The sequence below is a fragment of the Carassius auratus genome, chromosome 21, assembly GCF_003368295.1.
Source record: "Carassius auratus strain Wakin chromosome 21, ASM336829v1, whole genome shotgun sequence".
In the NCBI taxonomy this organism is placed as follows: domain Eukaryota; kingdom Metazoa; phylum Chordata; class Actinopteri; order Cypriniformes; family Cyprinidae; genus Carassius; species Carassius auratus.
In genome coordinates this window covers 4,351,028-4,368,942 of record NC_039263.1, presented here as the reverse complement: position 1 = coordinate 4,368,942, position 17,915 = coordinate 4,351,028, and the positions used below count along the sequence as shown (strand labels likewise).

Genomic DNA, 17,915 nt, shown 5'->3' with positions numbered 1-17,915 from the left:
TACACTTGTGGATATGAATTAAGACTCTGAAGCACAGTCTGAAGTCTCTGGGGTATATTTGTAGCAATAGCCAAAAATAAATTTTTATGGGTCACAATTATCGATTTTTCTTTTATGCCAAAAATCATTAGGATATTAAGTAAAGATCATATTCCATTACGATATTTTGTACATTTCCTACCGTAAATATATCAAAACTTAATTCATGATTACTAATATGCATTGCTAAGAACTTCATTTGGACAAATTTAAAGATGATTTTCCTCTATATTTCGATTTTTTTTCTCCCTCAGATTCCAGATTTTCATATAGTTGCATCTCAGACAAATATTGTCCTCCTAACAAACCATACATCAATGGAGATATGATTTATTCAACTTTCTCATGACCCTTATGATTGATTTTGTGATGTAAGGGCATGTGTAAGGGTCACATATTTGACTGGAATATAAAGAATATTTATAAGATAAATATCTTTATCCGTTTTAACAATACAACACATCTTTCCAAAACAAAAAAATAAATCACAAACAATTATTCTCGATCGGCTGGAGTTGTCGTCATGGCTCCGTCATTCAAGGAAAGCTCCAGAGCCATCTAGAACTCCCGAAGTCTCGCGAGAAAATCGTTGACTACAGCGTGAACTCCGGCTTTTAACCGTTGCTTGCAGCAGTCAGCCGGTCTAACGTTAGTTAATGTACAGTCGAGAGCTATGAAATCGCGTTAAACTCGACTTTTTTTAGGAATAACAAGCTCAACCGCGCTTCTCCGTGACTATTGTATATTTTAAAGGACACTTCTTGTTAGGTTTCAGTATTTCAGCCGGTGTGTATTTGTGAAGATGTCGGTTGTGGGGTTTGATGTGGGCTTCCAGAGCTGTTACGTTGCTGTGGCCAGAGCCGGCGGAATAGAGACCGTAGCGAACGAATACAGCGACCGATCAACACCGTGAGTCAAATGACCTTACTTTCATTCAGCTCTACACTCTACTCTTTCTAGAAGCCGCATGCATTGTAAAATTGACCTTTCACAATCCATTCACGCGGTGACGGCAAACCTAAGAAGCGCGGAACGTGAACAGAGCATGTTTTCTTCCATCATGTCAGTTTGATTTGATTTAAATCAACTTGCCGTAGTATCAGATTAATATTGCCTGTTATTTGGATTCTCTGTTTTGAAGGATGATGAACATTTCTTTAGTGTGTATTTGGTAGCAGTTTTTCATTGAGAGAATAACGTTAGTGATGAAAGAGAGCTGTTAGCTGCGCGCTACATCGTGGTGTGACGTCACGACGCCGGCCACAGGAACATTCTAGCACATTAGAACGCGCATAACCCGATAAACATTGCAATGAATGACTTATCTTATGTTCGTTCAAGTAACGTATATCATTTAAGCATTTACATGACGTTTAACGTGTCATTTAAAATATTAACTGATGTTAAATTATAGTTTCTGATGCACCAAGGAAATGTCTTGAGATAATAGGAAAAATGAGGTAGTGTAATTTACGTTAGATTACTGAATTTTAGTCCACAAAACCGAACAAAATAGGTTACTTTATTAAAATGCTTCTAAAAATGCGACTACTTAAGAATCATGATTTACCAGTATAAAAAAATAAATAAAATAAAAAATATATTTTTTATACAAAATATATATTTTGAGTATACATTTAGAACAGTTAAAAAGAAGGACAATATAATGTACAAATGAATAAAACATAAGCAATACAAAACCAATGAAAAATTCATTGTGACATCATACTGAAACTGTTCAAAAAGGGATAGGAAGAAGTCATAGGCGAGTACTAGTTAAAGTGATAGTTCACTCAAAAAATAAAATTATTCTGAATATGTGCTCACCCTCAGGCCATCAAAGATGTACAGGAGTTTGTTTCTTCACAGGAACAGGTTTGAAGAAATGTAGAATTGCAGCGCTTGCTCACCAGTGGATCCTACAAGAAGCAAGTGGGTGCCGTCAGAATGAGAGTCCAAACAGCTGATTTAAAACGTCACAAAAATCCACACGACGTCAGTCTATCAGATAATGTCTTAGGATGTGAAAGTCTACATGATTGTAATGAACAGAATAATCATTAAGACACATTTAACTTCAAAATACAAGTCTATACTCTATAAAGTTGTCTAGTCTGACTCGGGGGAGAAATATGCACAGATTAAGCACCTTTTGCAAGCATAAACCGTTCTAAGCTTTTTGTGTCTGGGTTTTACAGGACAATGTTGGAGATGGACGTTTTTATTAGATGAAGCATTTTTATTGATTATGGAAATGGTTTGTGAAAGTGGAGTGAAATGGTTTGAAGTTAAAACGCATTAATAATGGATTTGTTTCTTATAAACATGCAGTGTTTTAACTACACAATGCATTAACTGATGGACTGGAGTGGTGTGGATTACGGTGACGTTTTTATCAGCTGTTTGGACTTTCATTCTGACGGCACCCATCCACTGCAGAGCTTCCATTGGTTAACAAGTAACGAAAGGCTACATTTCTCTAAAATCTGATGAAGAAACAAACTCTCAGGAATTTAAAATGTTGTGGAGGGCAATTCTTTCAAGGAGCATGAAGTTAAAGTTTCAAGCGTTTAAGATCATTTTAAATAGATTTTTTGTTTTTAGGTCATTCGTGTCCTTTGGTCCTCGTAATCGATCGATAGGTAATGCTGCCAAAAGCCAGGTAAGTGGTTATCAGTTTGAAATAAGTATAAAAGCAAGTTACAAGGATGGACAGAAGTTGTAATGGTATTTTCTGTTCTCATAACAAGGTGGTCACAAACTGCAAGAACACTGTGCAGGGTTTTAAGCGATTCCATGGACGGGCGTTTAGTGACCCGTATGTTCAGGCGGCAAAGTCCGGCCTGGTCTATGATCTGGCTCAGATGCCGACTGGAACCACTGGTATTAAGGTAAGACTAATGAAACAGCAGAGATCATGCCAGAAAGTCACGTGTGTATGTTGTGACATCTGCTCTATTTCACACTGGTTCTGCTGTCCGTCTCACAGGTCATGTATATGGAGGAGGAGAAGGTGTTCAGCATCGAGCAGGTCACTGCCATGCTGCTGACCAAACTGAAGGAGACCGCTGAAGCTGCGCTCAAAAAACCTGTGGCAGACTGCGTCATCTCTGTACGCATGTTCTCTAAGTATACTTGAAATATTCACTAGAACCGTACGGCATAATGCGTCTTTAACTTTAGCTGTGTGGTCATCTTCAGTAGGAGCTGTGATATATGAGGCCGTCAATAACCTCATCATATGTGATATGCATGAGTGCACTTGGGGAAAAAAGCTGATTTTATTTGCATAAACTGAAAGTAATCGTATGTTGTGTAAACTGTGTTTACAGAAATTCCAGGACTATTGGCAGATTTAGAAGATTCTTGATTGTTTTATTGTCAGAAATGTAATTATTAGCCATATATTAAAAGTTATATATAAAACTGTTGTACTGTGTGCATGCAGTACACTTTTGTGAAGCAATGCATGTGTACATATAGATAGAGCGATACACATAAATGCATATGTATGTATAGAATACTTTTTTTACCTTCGCCTCACATCAGGATTTTTCGCCTCTTGAGTTGAGAATTTCTTCTTTTTTTTTGTTCTTCTCTATCTTTAGTCCCAGTTACATCACTGATCCCATTTTCAGAGTATCACATTATTATTTATGTGTTTAGCAGTTGTAGTTACTGTGTAATGAATGTGAATAGTGATTGTTTTCTCATGCTCGTGCATAGGTTCCCAGCTTCTATACTGATGCTGAGAGAAGATCAGTCATGGATGCTGCACAGATCGCAGGCCTGAACTGCCTCCGACTCATGAATGACACTACAGCAGGTGAATTACCAATGATGGGTTTACTTCATAATTCTTTATCCCAGACCTGTCAAGTCATATTCTCACTTTCATGTCATGCAAGACCGAGCACAAAGAAGAAAAAGATGAGCTGAATAATTTGAGCTTTTCCCTTTCCGACAAAACAGATATGGGTTGTACAGCGTTGGAGCCCCAAAACGTTGAAAATACAAGCAAATAAAAGTGTTTCCATATGACTCTTAACTCTACACTGAATTATATATAAAATAAAGTAACATTTACTGTAAAACCCGCAGCTGTGGTTGCAGGAATATTACTGTGAAATATACGATAGCAGCATTTTAGGATTTACAGTTTTATCTTAAATTTACAGTTAAATACTGTAATTTCATTAGCTGATATAATGTTAATATACCAACCTATTAAAGTACTGATATCTGATTTGTAATACACGTGATAACCACCAAATGCTGATGAGAAAGTCACATGATGAAAGTGAAATAATGCAATAAACACTTATTAAACAACATAAGGTGTAACACACAACCCTAATAAAGAAAAAACTAGGAATAAACCGTTATTTCAACAACAAAAAAAACATAAAATTTGAAATGTAACGCAGGGAATTCTGGGAATGTCAGTTTTCGGTTTTTCACTGTAAATTATACAGTCTATTTCACTTCCAAAATCAGTAAACTACTGTAAAGTTACATAGAGTTGTTCACCGTATATAGTAGGGAACTGTTTAACAGGTTTTTACTGTAGCATTTTTAACAATCTTTTACCGTTAAATTGACAGTCATTTTTTAGAGTGATACTTTAAGTTTTAAGAGTTGAATGTGTTGACGTGTTGACTGTGATTGTAGTTGCGCTGGCGTATGGGATCTACAAGCAGGACCTGCCTGCTCCTGAGGAGAAGCCCAGGATCGTGGTGTTTGTGGATGTTGGTCACGCTGGGTACCAGGTCTCTGTGTGCGCCTTTAACAAGGGCAAGCTGAAGGTAAGGCCTTCTCTCCACAGGCTTTATTATGCACATTATAGTGCCTTTTCTTATCTGTCCAAACATTCATATTCAGGGCAGGGTTAGCTCATTATTGTTAACTAAATGTGAAGCTACTACAACATGTTTGTTAATTGATGTTAGAAAAAATATTAGATTGTAATTACTTAAGATAAATCCAAAGTAAAACTGAAATAAATGAATCCTAAATTGATTAGACTTTACTCAGGCATTGCAGAACGACCAAAACAACATTATCCTGTGCAGTGCAGTGTCACATGACTTATTTGATGCGCATGGTTGAATTCATTCTGTAAATGTGTTTCCATCATAGTTAATGTGTATTTTTTCTTATCAGCTGATGAGTTGTCAAGTCAAAACCATTGAAGCTTAAAGGGTTAGTTCAACTGGAAATCCTGTCATTAATTACTCACCCTTTGTTCATATTCTGAACACAAATTAAGATATTGTTGATGCATTCGCAGCGCTCTCTGACCCTTCATAGACAACAATGCAACTGAAATATTCCCAGACACAGAAACGTGGTAAAGACATCGATGAAACATCAGAACAACCATCAGCGTTGTTTACGCTTAAGGGAGATTCTCAAAAATGGCAGAAGATGATGAGTTGGGGGAGAAGAATTGTTGAAGAAAGTCATTGTTTTTGTTTTCTTTGTACATAAAGTGTATTCTCGTAGCTTCGGAAAGTTGTAGTTGAACCCCTGAGGTCACATGGACTGTTTTACCGATGTCCATGCTATGTTTCTGGACCTGTGAACATTTCTGTGAACATTGAGATGTGTTGCTGTCTGTGGAGGCTCAGAGAATGCTCAAAGTTCATCGACAATATCTTAATTTGTGTTCTGAAGATCCACAGAAGTCTTACAGGTTTGCAACAACATGAGGGTAAATAATGGGGTGAATTAACTCTTTAAGAAACGGTTTTAAAATGCATAGTTTTGTAAATGTGTCTGATTAACGTAGGTGCTGGGTTCTGCGTTCGACCCTGAGCTGGGCGGTAAAGACTTCGATGAGGTGCTGGTCAAGTACTTCTGTGAGGAGTTTGCTCAGAAGTACAAGCTGGACGTGCGATCGAAGCCCCGCGCTCTGGTCCGGCTCTACCAGGAGTGTGAGAAGCTGAAGAAACTCATGAGCGCCAACTCCTCGGACCTGCCGCTCAACATTGAATGCTTCATGAATGACATCGACGTCTCCGGCACATTCAACAGGTCAGTGACCGCGTGCCAGCAGCTAAACTGGGCGCTCGATGTCAGCTGTGAGCCGTGATGGGGAAATGTTTGTGCGTTATGATGTCAGCAGGGTTATTTAGTTGAAATACCAGGTCTAATAATATCTTGATGACGGTCTTGTTCCAGAGCCAAGTTTGAGGAGTCCTGTACAGATCTGCTGGCCAAGGTGGAGGCTCCGCTGCGCAGCATCATGGAACAGACCAGTGAGTACAAGCCCTTGAGCTTTCAGCAGTGGGCCTTCTTTCCTGTGAAGCAGTGATGCAGCAGTGGTGGTGTTTTTCTCTTCCTCCTATAACCAGGACTGAAGAAAGACGACATCTATGCAGTGGAGATCATAGGCGGCGCCTCCAGGATTCCAGCCATCAAAGAGAGAATCAGCAAATATTTCGGAAAAGAGCTGAGCACGACATTGAACGCAGACGAGGCTGTGGCCAGAGGATGTGCACTGCAGGTTAGTTCTTGGACATTCGCTTTTTAATGGACAATGCTGATATCTTAGAGAACATACACCGAAATGGAATACAACTCTAATGTGACCCTGGACCAAAAAAAGGGTCTTTTTTTTATTTATTGAGATTTCTTCGAGCTGAATGAATCATCTTTCCATTGATGTATGGTTTGTTAGGAGGACAATATTTGTCTGAGATGCAATTATTTGAAAATCTGGAATCTGAAGGAGCGAAAAAATCTAAATATTGAGAAATCTTTAAAGTTGTTCAAATTAATTCTTAGCAATGCATATTACTAATCAAAAATTAAGTTAAAATTAAGAAACTAAAGTTAAGGCTCGTCTATGCCTTCTTAAAACACCAAATATTGTAAGAGGCGTAACATTTCTGTCACACGCTTGAGGTACTCGGCCAATCACAACACACTGTAAAGCTGGCCAATCAGAGCACACCTCGCTTCTCTTTGTAAAAATCAACATGTTTCAGATGGCGGTGCAGGGAGGAGCAACAATGATGTACATTATGTGGAAAATAATGTTTAATGGATCTTAAACTGCGTTAATTTTTGAACATTACTACAAATACACAAAATAATGTTTGACCTTTTTAATTTAAAGATCGTAATCACAATGTATAGCAATTGAAGCAATTTAATTATATTTGTTTACGTAATATTTGCTATATTGTATAATTGGGATTCTTGACAAATAAAATTAGTCATAATAAATGTTGTTTCTTAGTTTTTTTTTATTTTAATTAATTAATTAATTATTTAATTTATTTATTGCTCCTTATTAATGCCAAATAGAGTTTTATGTATGTTTTTTTATTTTTATAATACCTTTTGTTATTTCATGAATGGAAACATATCTTCCCTGTTTTAATTATGTGAGACAAAAGAACAGGAAAGGTTTAACTTAAATTATTTTATTAAATAACAAAAACTTTATTTAACCATTTAAACAGAATCTAGAAAAATCAAAACAGCATTTTGTTAAAAAATAAAACTGATTTCACAGGGCCCTAATTTACCACATGTGTGATTCTGTAACCACTGAATTGTGATAATGACTTCCTGTGATAGTTTTTACCGCCAGTTTTTTTTCATATTGTTTTGCATACAGAGCTTATTTTTCAGCTGTGTCTCATAATAGCAGCCTACAGTGTTTCTCAGACAAATCTTTATCGTTCCTCAGTGTGCAATCCTGTCACCCGCCTTCAAAGTGCGTGAGTTCTCCATCACAGAAGTGGTTCCCTACCCCATCTCTCTGAAGTGGACCTCCGCGGCTGACGAAGGCATCAGGTGTGTTCTTGGTTCTCTGTGTGTCAGGATTTACTCCCCTAGTTCACTCTTTAATAGTCACGTTATGTCTTGCTCTGCAGTGATTGTGAGGTTTTCCCAAAGAACCATGCCGCCCCCTTCTCTAAAGTGTTGACTTTCTACCGGAAGGAGCCTTTCTCTTTGGAGGCCTACTACAACAATCCTAAAGAGCTGCCCTATCCTGATCCTACCATAGGTTTGTAGGGAATGCTGCTTTACTTTGCTTAGTTGGAAATTAGCGCAGTACTACTTCAGTAAGAATTAGTCCACACATGTCCGCAAATGAATGTGTCACTCTTAATTTCTGCCTGTGCACAGGCCAGTTTAACATCCAGAAGGTGGTGCCTCAGCCGTCAGGAGAGAGCTCCAAGGTGAAGGTGAAGGTGCGTGTGAATGTGCACGGGGTCTTCAGTGTGTCCAGCGCTTCTCTGGTGGAGGTCCTGAAGTCTGCAGAAGGAGAGGAGCCCATGGAGACGGAGACTCCAGCCAAAGAGGAAGAGGTGAAGTCATTTCTAATGCTTTTGTCTATTCATGACATCAGGGATACATCGGGCACAGAGCAGCTGTTTTGAGAAAAAATATAACTATATGAAGCAGTAACTCTAAAAACTAGATTTTGACCTGGTTTGTTAGCATTATTTTAAATTTAAAAGTGGAAGTGAATCCCTTTTACTGTTGTGTGAACAGAATACAGGCGTCACTTGAATACTGAATAGCCAAAGTGTTTCTGGAAGCTTATTTATAAACTCAGAAATGTGAGCCTAAAAAGCAATCGGGTCAAAATTATATATATTTTGTCTTTTATGCCAAAAATCATTAAGATATTGAGTAAAGATCATGCTTCAAGAATCATATGCATATAATATACATCGCTAAGAACTTCATTTGAACAACTTTAAAGATGATTTTCTCAATATTTAGTTTTTTTGCTCCCTCAGATTCCAGATTTTCAAATAGTTGCATCTCAGACAAATATTGTATGATCCTAACAAACCTTGCCGTTTTTATGTACTTTTTATTCTGTGGTGGAAGTAAGCCTCCATTGACGCTTGTGAGATGCAAAAACAAAAGTTTATAGATTGATTCAAAATGATTGTGAGTTTGGGTCAGGAGCAGCTACTTTTTGTTAAGTTTTGAGTGTGTTTGTGATCATAGTCATTTACAAAACCTCATGAACTATTATTATATTTGCTCCTTAAAGAACAAGATGCAAGTGGATCAAGAAGCACAGAAGGCTCAAGGTGAAGATCAGAAAGAAAATGCAGAAAAGAAGTCAGACACTGAAGACATGGAGGTGTGTGAAAACATTTCAACTAAATACACGTTTTTAAAAGCATGCATTTCTAGCCTGATCGTTGTGCATCTAAAAGTAGAGTCATGCTATTTAGTAAACAGACATGTAGTGCATTGGATTACTGCATCACTTCACCTGTTTAATGGTGAAACATAGTCAGATTAGACACAATTTGACATCGATAACAAAGATATGGGAGCATCTCACCCTCTTGAAACCCACTTAATGTTTGCAATGGAGAAAGAGCTAATTCTGTGTGACTATAATGACTTTTAGACTTCAGAAGACAACAAACAGGAGGAGAAGAAGAATGAAACACAAACTAAGAAAGCCAAAGTGAAGACCAAGATGGTGGATCTGCCGATCGAGAACAGCCTGCAGTGGCAGCTGGCCAGCGACGCGCTCAATCTGTTCGTGGAGAACGAGGTACATCACGGTGTGCAAAGCACTGAAACTACACCACAGCCGTCCGTTTCTCTGATCACGGTTCTGTAGGAGAAGCTAGAGCTGAACAACTCCCACCTTTCTGAACTAATGTCTAATGTTACGTCTATGTTGGATTAAATATTTAAGAAAAAGGCTTCACTCAAATACTTGGACGATTCAGCTCTTTGAACAAAACTCAAAGGATTCAATGACAAAATTATTATTTTTTTGACATCTTGTAGTGAAACAATGTAATCAAGAAAAGCCCCAAATGCTTTCAAACGGTGATTTCTTCTATTTCGTTCTTGTTTTCATAAAATGCATTAAATATTACACACCAGTTTCCCAAACTGGGCTTAATCTAAGAACTGCAGTTTCTAACAATGAATTAAATCAGAAACATTTGAACACTGATAAAAGATTCAGGTGGCTTTTCTAGAAGTGGTTTCTGACGTTTTGTTTTCTCGTCTGCAGGGGAAGATGATTATGCAGGATAAGCTGGAGAAGGAAAGAAACGATGCCAAGAACTACGTGGAGGAATATGTTTATGAAATGAGAGACAAACTGCACGGAGTGCTGGAGAACTTTGTCAGCGAGGCTGTGAGTGTCTACATTCAGAAAGATCGCTATGTTTCTAAGAGATGGTTTTTATTAAGAGGCGTCTCTCAATGCAGGACCGAGATTCTTTCTCCTTGAAACTGGAGGACACTGAGAACTGGCTGTATGAAGAAGGGGAGGACCAGCAGAAGCAAGTGTACATCGATAAACTGGCTGAGCTGAAGGTAGACAAGACGTGTTGCTGATTTGTTGCAATTTTAAGCCGTTGAAAAGAATGAAAAAATTAAAACCCAAAAGCGTTTGCTCATAGAAACTTGGAGATCCGATTCAAAGCCGATACAGGGAGGCAGAGGAGCGGCCGAAAGCTTTGGATGTGCTTGGAAGGCAAATCCAGCAGTACATGAAGGTCGTCGAGGCTTATAAGGCCAAGGTAAAGTCAAGGCACATTTATTTATATAGCCTTTTATACATTCCAGATGGGATGAATCTGACTTCTGTGATCTCTCTCTGAACTCAGGATGAGCTGTATGATCATTTGGATGAGCTGGAGATGATGAAGGTGGAGAAGCAGGTGAATGAAACCATGACGTGGATGAACAACAGTATGAATCTGCAGAGCAAACAGAGTCTCAGTCAGGACCCTGTGGTGAAAGCAGAAGAGATCCAGGCCAAAACAAAGGTACCATCCTCACCAGTATTGAGATTGGCCCTCTGGCTCAAAAGCGGTGCTCAGAAAGCATCCAGTTGTGTGGGTTCTCCAGGAAATGCATTCGTTCCCTGGACCTCTGCTTCTCGTAAACATTACTTTATATTGTGCAGGTTATTATTTTGGTCATGATTTTCAAATCTGTGGATTCAAGAGCATATTATCTCTCTTATTTATACAAAAATATTTTATTTAAAACCATGAAAATGCAGATCCTGCTTTAAATAATAGTGAAAACACACTTTAAAACTCGTTTCATTATTTGCCTTTAGCAGATATGTGACTGTGGAGCACAAAAGCAGTCTGGAGTCTCTGGGGTAGATTTATAGCAATAGACATCAATACATTGTATGGGTCAAAATTATACAGTTTTCTTTTGTCCAAAAATCATTAGTGTATTAAATAAAGATGAAGATATTTTGTACATTTCCTACAGTAAATATATCAAAACTTAATTTTTGATTAGTAATATGCATTGCTAAGAACTTAATTTGGACAACTTTAAAGATGATTTTCTCAATATTTAGATTTTTTTGCTCCCTCAGATTCCAAATTTTCAAATAGTTGTATCTCAGAAAAATATTGTCCAATTTTGAAAAATTAGACAGGTTTTGTGCTCCAGGGTCACACATGTATCCTCTTCTGACTGTGTCTTTATCATCACACAGGAGCTGTTTTCTGCTTGCAATCACATCGTCACCAAACCCAAGCCCAAAGTGGAGCCTCCCAAGGAGGAGACACCGGCCGAACAGAACGGCCCTGTGAACGGACAAGAGGGGTCAGAAGCCCAAACGGGTAACACAGAGAAGACCCAAGACGGCCCAGAAAACACAAAGGCCAAGCTTCCCGAAATGGACCTCGACTAAATTCATTCAGCTCTATTCTGCGTCTGCACAAGCCTCTCTCATATGCCTCCAAGTTCGGACTCAGAAAACAAAAAACAAAAAAACCATTGATTTTGGTGAAGCAGGCTGCACGATTCACTTCTCTTGCTGTCGGTGGAATGTTCCTTTCTTTATTTCTTTCTTTCTCGCTTTCTTTCTTTCTGTTTTGCTGTTTAAAACAGGATACATAGAGATCCAATCTCCCTTCTTTGTTTCTTCAAACAGGAAAAACATGTTATAGGTATTGGACGAGAACCTGGTCTGTCGCTTTTTTTATTTATTTTTTATTTTTTTAAATATCCACAGTTCCAGTTTCCCGAAAAGAAGGCGGACGGGATTATCAAGTGGGACGGACTGGTTTAGAGCTGTTAAACGGATAACACGTTTCTGTTCTGATCTACTGTTTGGAGAGTTTATTAGCATTGAAGATTTGTTGCACAGACTAACTTCAAAAGTGAAGTTTCTAAAGCACTGAAACTGCTGAACACTTTCTGGAGGCGGAGGCATGAGCTGCACTGTATGTCCAAGTAGAGCTGAGTTACTGTTATGCAGCATTTCATTGTAAAAGGTGCGTCATTCTGTGTCGACGGCTTTTGCGTTTACCCGTTTGTTTTCCTTTTCTACTCTGCAGCCTGTGTGAATCTAACTTGGTGTCCATTCCAGTCACAAATGATGAGAATTATGAGAATAAATTCTTTTTGGTATATAGTCATTTTATTGGAATGATTGGAATCATTAGGTATGTGAAAATCGCATCTGCAAAAAACAAGCAAAACCTTGATGTCACCAAACAGTAAAAGGTCTGTTCTGCACTATGAAATCGTTTCATTCTTTGCATTAATATTTGAGTGCCACACCCTCATCTCAACATCCAATCAACAACCAGCAGATGGAACCAAGACCACGCCCTACATTAGATCTTTTCAGTAATCCATAAGTTTATTACTTTGTCAGGTGTGCAATAAGTTGCTGAACAGACTTCCACAAACAGAGAATGCAACACATCTAAAGCTTGTAAATGTGGCATATTTATAATCAGATAAAAACTTTCCATAGTCTGAAAGCTTGCATAGTGCTTGACAAAGCTTACTGAAATATAAAAATGCCTCTGTTTTTGAAGATCAGGATGAAAATTGTAGTTGGTAATGTGATGTTACAAATTTTAGGTTGTGTATTCGGTCTACCTTTTTATATATAACTTGTTTAAAACCCCATTAAACCTAACATTGATATAAAAAGTTTTTTTAAAAGGGTTTTTTTTTTGGAATCGACATAAAAAGCATTAAACATTACATTACACAGTCTTATTATTGCTTTATTTGCAAACTTTTATTTTGTAATTACAACAGCATTTGTTTGGCTCTCAAGCTCTGTATGTGTGATTATTTAAAACAAAGGACTACAGTTTGCAAGATAAGTTTTATGCAGAATAATAACAATAATAGGTAGTCTAAAAAAAACCTCTATCCAGAGAATCACGTTTAATTTTTAAAAAAAGGTAGCAAGCACAATAACAATAAATAAATAATAATAAATTATATAACGGATAGCTACGCGCTTTTGTGACGTCACTTTGCGTGGTTACGTTCTTCAAGCGCTCAGCTGTTAATTGTAGACCACGCCCACTTTATCGACGGCGGCACGTGCAGCATCAGCTGGGTTTGTTTATGCGCTTGAATGACATTTATTTGGTTTCTCAAGTATGATTGTTAGGAAAGCGTCGAGTAGAAAAAGCACTGTGCGCAACGTGACGCCACTGAGAGCTGCCCTGTCCTACAGTACGAAGCGTTTTATCTAATTCTACATTATTTATCTAACGTTACTCGTTATAATTGTAATTTTTTTAACCCGTAGATTTTCAAAGGCACGGGGCTAAACGCAGTCGAAGCGCTCACCGAGGTCGCCAGCTTTCTAAGTTAAAACCGATTGGACACAACAAAGACAGGTGGGAGTATTTTCGGAAAGATTTCAGTTAAAGTTACACCTGTTGCCAGGAAACGCGTCATGAATATTAATGTGAAGAGATGTGACGTTTCTTCAGCTGGGCTGTTTGCTCTAGGATTGTTGCTGCGTCCAAATTTAAATTGTAACTATTTTGTTTTCATTGTTGTTTGAAGAAAACATACATAGTTTTGAGTTTGTAGCAAAAAAGTAGATGAGCTTCAATTGGGACGTCCGTCGTGTTTGTAGTCTCTGATTTAACGTTACCTTTTTAACAGTAACTAGTAAAGTAACGCATTACTTTTTATTTTACAAAAAGTTTTTTTTTAATAAGTAACGGCAGTTACTTTATTTTCCTATTTCCTATTTGAGTTTTTTTTTTTTTTTTATTGCTGAAGAGTATTGAATTTTTTTCTCTTGCTATATTCTTCATGTAATCCAAGAATGGCAGCGCAACATTAAAGGTTTGTTTGAGCTGCGTCCTCTACTGTACAGATGTGTATTCACATTACCTTCAGCCTGGCGCTTATTTTTATTATTCACTTTTGGTCTGAAAGCGCTTTTACATTTGCCCAAAATTTATCTTTTTATATTAAAAACAAACAAATAAGCCCAGCCCAGATTAGAAACCGTAACAAGTAATGTAATGCGTTATACTTTCCATAAAAACTAACTAAGCAATGCAGTTAGTTGCTTTTTAGGGAGAAATGCAGTATTATAATGCACTGATTCTCAAAGAGTTACACAGAGGAATCACTGAAACAAATTTAAATTTATTTATAATATAAATATAAATTTAAATAATAATATAAATTGTAAATAGTTTGCTAGCTGGCTTAATGAACCCTTAGTTAATTATTTTTAATCTTTCATTTAAGTAAAGTAAAGTTTATTTTTTTAACTTTAAGTATACTACAACTTTTAGGGACAGAACATTTTAATGTAAATCATTTAAGTTTTTTATATACCTTTATGTAAGCACAGTGCAGTGTTAATGTTCAAACTGTATTTATAATATTTAAACTTGTAGACAATAATAAATATTCTTATTAGGAATAAAACTGCCTCTTTTTTTAACTGTAGCTGAAGATTAGGCCTACAACGCTGCTGTATTTTAATGTTGGTCATTATAATACAGGTGTATTACTTTTGATAACCACTGTTGTAATGCATGACTTTTAACAGTAACTTTCCCCAACACTGCTAGTTTTTATTAGTGTCTGAACCAAATCCCTGCACGCAGTGAACATCTTTACACTTTAAAAAGCTACTATATAACATCTTGGACTTTTGCCGTACTCTAAATACAATGTTTTGAAACACTTATGCCGTGTTTAAAATCACAGACTCCCTTAAGTGCCTACTTTTTTTTTCACCTACTATATATTAGACAAATATGTGGTTTAATTCAGATCCCACATACACCTGTGGAGTGTTATCATGCGACACAGCACGAACCACTTTTTTGTTGTTGTTTTTGAAGCCATATTCTGCATCTTTAAGTTTCAGAGTTGTAAAGGCCGGTGGAAGATGTCTGAATGGCCAGTCGCTGGTTTCCGGGAGCAGGAGAGCTCATGCTGAGGTACGAGTGCTCTGATACCACTATAACAAGGAGTTTGTGTGTGTGAGTCTGAAATCTGTGACTCTCCTCTGCTCTCAGCAGGCCACTGCCTCCGAGGACTTCAGCCAGGACTCCTCAAGTGGGTTTGACGCTCTCTTTTCAATGCTTCGAGTGTTATATTTCCTCAAAGACATGTTCTGTGTTATTAAGCAGGTATAACGATGCCCTCTGGGGTTTCCAGCTTCTTGCTGGAGTGTTTAGATGTTGATTCTCCAGCTTCAAACACGGACACGACGCTCTCATCCATCGAGGAGTTTCGCAGAGCTGACAATAATGGTATAATCTGTTGCCATTTAATTTCTCCCATGAAACACTCGACAGATGCGACCCTGTCACTGAACACAAAACATCTTCATTGATATTCTTCCTGAACATGTAGGATATAATGATGTATGTAGTGTGTGTGTATTCTGATCTTCTGTTCGGCTCAGACGAGGTGTTACTGGGTGAAGATGGGATGATGAACACGGTGAAGAACTCAACTCTTCTCGATCACAGTCATGCGCAGGATCTAGCGCTGCAGCAGCCGCCAAACCTCTCCTCCATTCTTGGTAAATCATGCCTGTTTATCATTCATAACTGCTATTAATGCAGCGAGGGCTGATGCATTTCACATAAATATTTTAGCGCTGTCTTTTAGTCAGTATGAAAGGCTGTTACGCTTTTATTTTATGCAGAGCTATCGATAAACCCTGCTGAAGAAAAATCGTTTTCTTTGTCACCCATGTGGTAAGACCTTTATACATGCATAAACACAGATGGGTTTTCAGATTTTATTTTATGCATATGGTATATATATAGAGAGAGTACTAAAAAGTTTGGAAATTGTTTTTTTTTTCAAGGCTGCATTTATTTCCTCAAAAACTATAGTAAAAATCCTAATATTCTGAAATATTATTGGCATTTGAAATAACTATTTTCTATTTGAAAATATTGTAGATTGTAATTTATTCCTGTGATGCCAAGTTAAGTTTCCAGCATCATTGCTCCAGTATTTAGTCTCACATGTCGCTTCAGAGTAATTAATAATGTTTTTTATTTTCATCAATGTTTTTGTGGTTTAGTATTTTGTGGACACCTTTTTTCAGGATTATTTGATAAACAGAAGTAAAAAAAAAACAGCATTTATTTGGGATAAGATCTTTTATAATATAAATGCATAAAGAAATTTATGTTAATAGCACTGTGTACATGAATATGTGCTGATATACTCCTCAGTATATTTGACTAAAGTGATGTATTTCTCAGCCTCTCTCCTTTACCGGTGCCCTCTGAAACATCAGATATTGCATCAGGTACTTGAGTTTCACGCCATGTAAGTTATAAATACAGGAGATTGCATTACTCTTTCTTTGATTAAATAAAGCTCTGTTTGCAGGATGTGTGTTAGAATCCGCTAACGAGAGAACGCCTGTAAATACTAGGGTTTTAGTTCTTCCCCCTGTTGTGAAAAAGGTGATTAATACTGCATTACATCTTTCATATCATGTGTATGGTCCCATGCATGTCTGTGTGACTAATCTTCCCGCTTGCATTTTACTAGAAATGAGTAATGATCCTGATGATATCACAGGGACTGGTCACTATGTATATGTAGCATCAACAGGATAATGAGGAAACGCTTCTCTTTTTAGTGTTTTACAGAAAAGGAACAACCAGTGAAATGCAGAAAAGTGACGTTCAGCGATATAGTGAGCATTCGAAACGTTTCAAGCCATAAACGTGGTAAGGCAGACCAGCAGGATTGTGGAGGAAAGCTGGTTAAAGCGAGCGGAAGAGTGTCAGCGAGATCCAGAGACGTTTCCTCGAGGACTGGGAAGTTTTTTGACTTTTCAGATGAGCATGAGAGAGAAGCCTTTTTCCAGAGACTCAAACAAACACACGTGTTCAAGTTTCCAGCCAAACCGGTAGTTTTCTTTTCTAGTTCCACATATTGACATTTTGTTAAATTTAAATGAAATTCATGTTGCTTTCGTGTGCATTTCTGTTCTTTATAGATCATCTCAATCTGAGAGGACTTAAGTTGAAACAAGCAAAACAATATCCCTTCTCTTGCTTTTTCATATCTGACCAGCAGAGGACATCCAACACTTCTTCAACGTGGTTGCTTTACAGTTCTACAAATATCTGAATTGAAGTGAATGGCCATGGAGTGTTTTTAAGAGCACGTGAGACTCTTTATTAAACACTAGAGCTAAAAAGTATACAATAATATTAGAACATACCTATGTAAAATGAAGTTCAAATTGATTATGTACTTAATGGATGATCTTAGCGCGGAATCATCAAAATGAGAAAAACAATGCCTTGCGGTGCTCGTGGAACAGGTTTTTTACATGCATTAGAGAACCTTACACATCAAAATGATATTAGATGTTTGTATAAAAAATGAATAAATATTAAAAACACGAATGCAGAACTTCCTTAATGTGAAATTGCTCATTCTTTTAGTTTCTCTGTGTATCACCAAGCATAAAAATAATTAAATGCCCGTGATTAAATGCATCTATCTTAATTTTAACCCCAACAAAACATAAACACAGACGTTCTGACCACGTGGTCTATGATCTATAATATCAACCAATCGGGAAGGCGGAGGGGAGCGAAGCGAATTATCGA

General features: G+C 37.4%; 2 protein-coding genes across 3 annotated transcripts; both read left to right on the top strand.

Moving 5' to 3' along the window:
• The first annotated feature begins 636 nt into the window (after positions 1–636).
• Positions 637–12,438, top strand: LOC113038266 (heat shock 70 kDa protein 4-like). The gene is made up of 19 exons (XM_026195563.1): positions 637–948; positions 2,644–2,701; positions 2,790–2,930; positions 3,029–3,151; positions 3,766–3,865; positions 4,711–4,844; positions 5,831–6,075; positions 6,223–6,299; positions 6,396–6,547; positions 7,742–7,848; positions 7,929–8,062; positions 8,185–8,366; positions 9,068–9,160; positions 9,437–9,586; positions 10,061–10,186; positions 10,261–10,368; positions 10,455–10,574; positions 10,662–10,823; positions 11,519–12,438. Exons 1-19 carry the CDS (start codon positions 842–844, stop codon positions 11,714–11,716), a joined length of 2,517 nt encoding a protein of 838 aa, XP_026051348.1. The 5' UTR covers positions 637–841; the 3' UTR covers positions 11,717–12,438.
• Positions 12,439–12,635: 197 nt separating this feature from the next.
• LOC113038267 (uncharacterized) lies at positions 12,636–17,870 on the top strand. Of its 2 annotated transcripts, none has more exons than XM_026195565.1 (11): positions 12,636–13,512; positions 13,589–13,679; positions 15,179–15,257; positions 15,339–15,375; positions 15,450–15,572; positions 15,728–15,847; positions 15,974–16,025; positions 16,545–16,591; positions 16,675–16,751; positions 16,931–17,203; positions 17,294–17,870. In XM_026195565.1, the coding sequence occupies exons 1-11, from the start codon at positions 13,437–13,439 to the stop codon at positions 17,306–17,308; spliced, it is 990 nt and encodes a 329-aa protein (XP_026051350.1). In that variant the 5' UTR covers positions 12,636–13,436; the 3' UTR covers positions 17,309–17,870. The 2 variants fall into 2 exon arrangements, with proteins under 2 accessions (XP_026051350.1, XP_026051349.1); XM_026195564.1 differs by having other exon boundaries at positions 15,336–15,375.
• Positions 17,871–17,915: the final 45 nt, after the last annotated feature.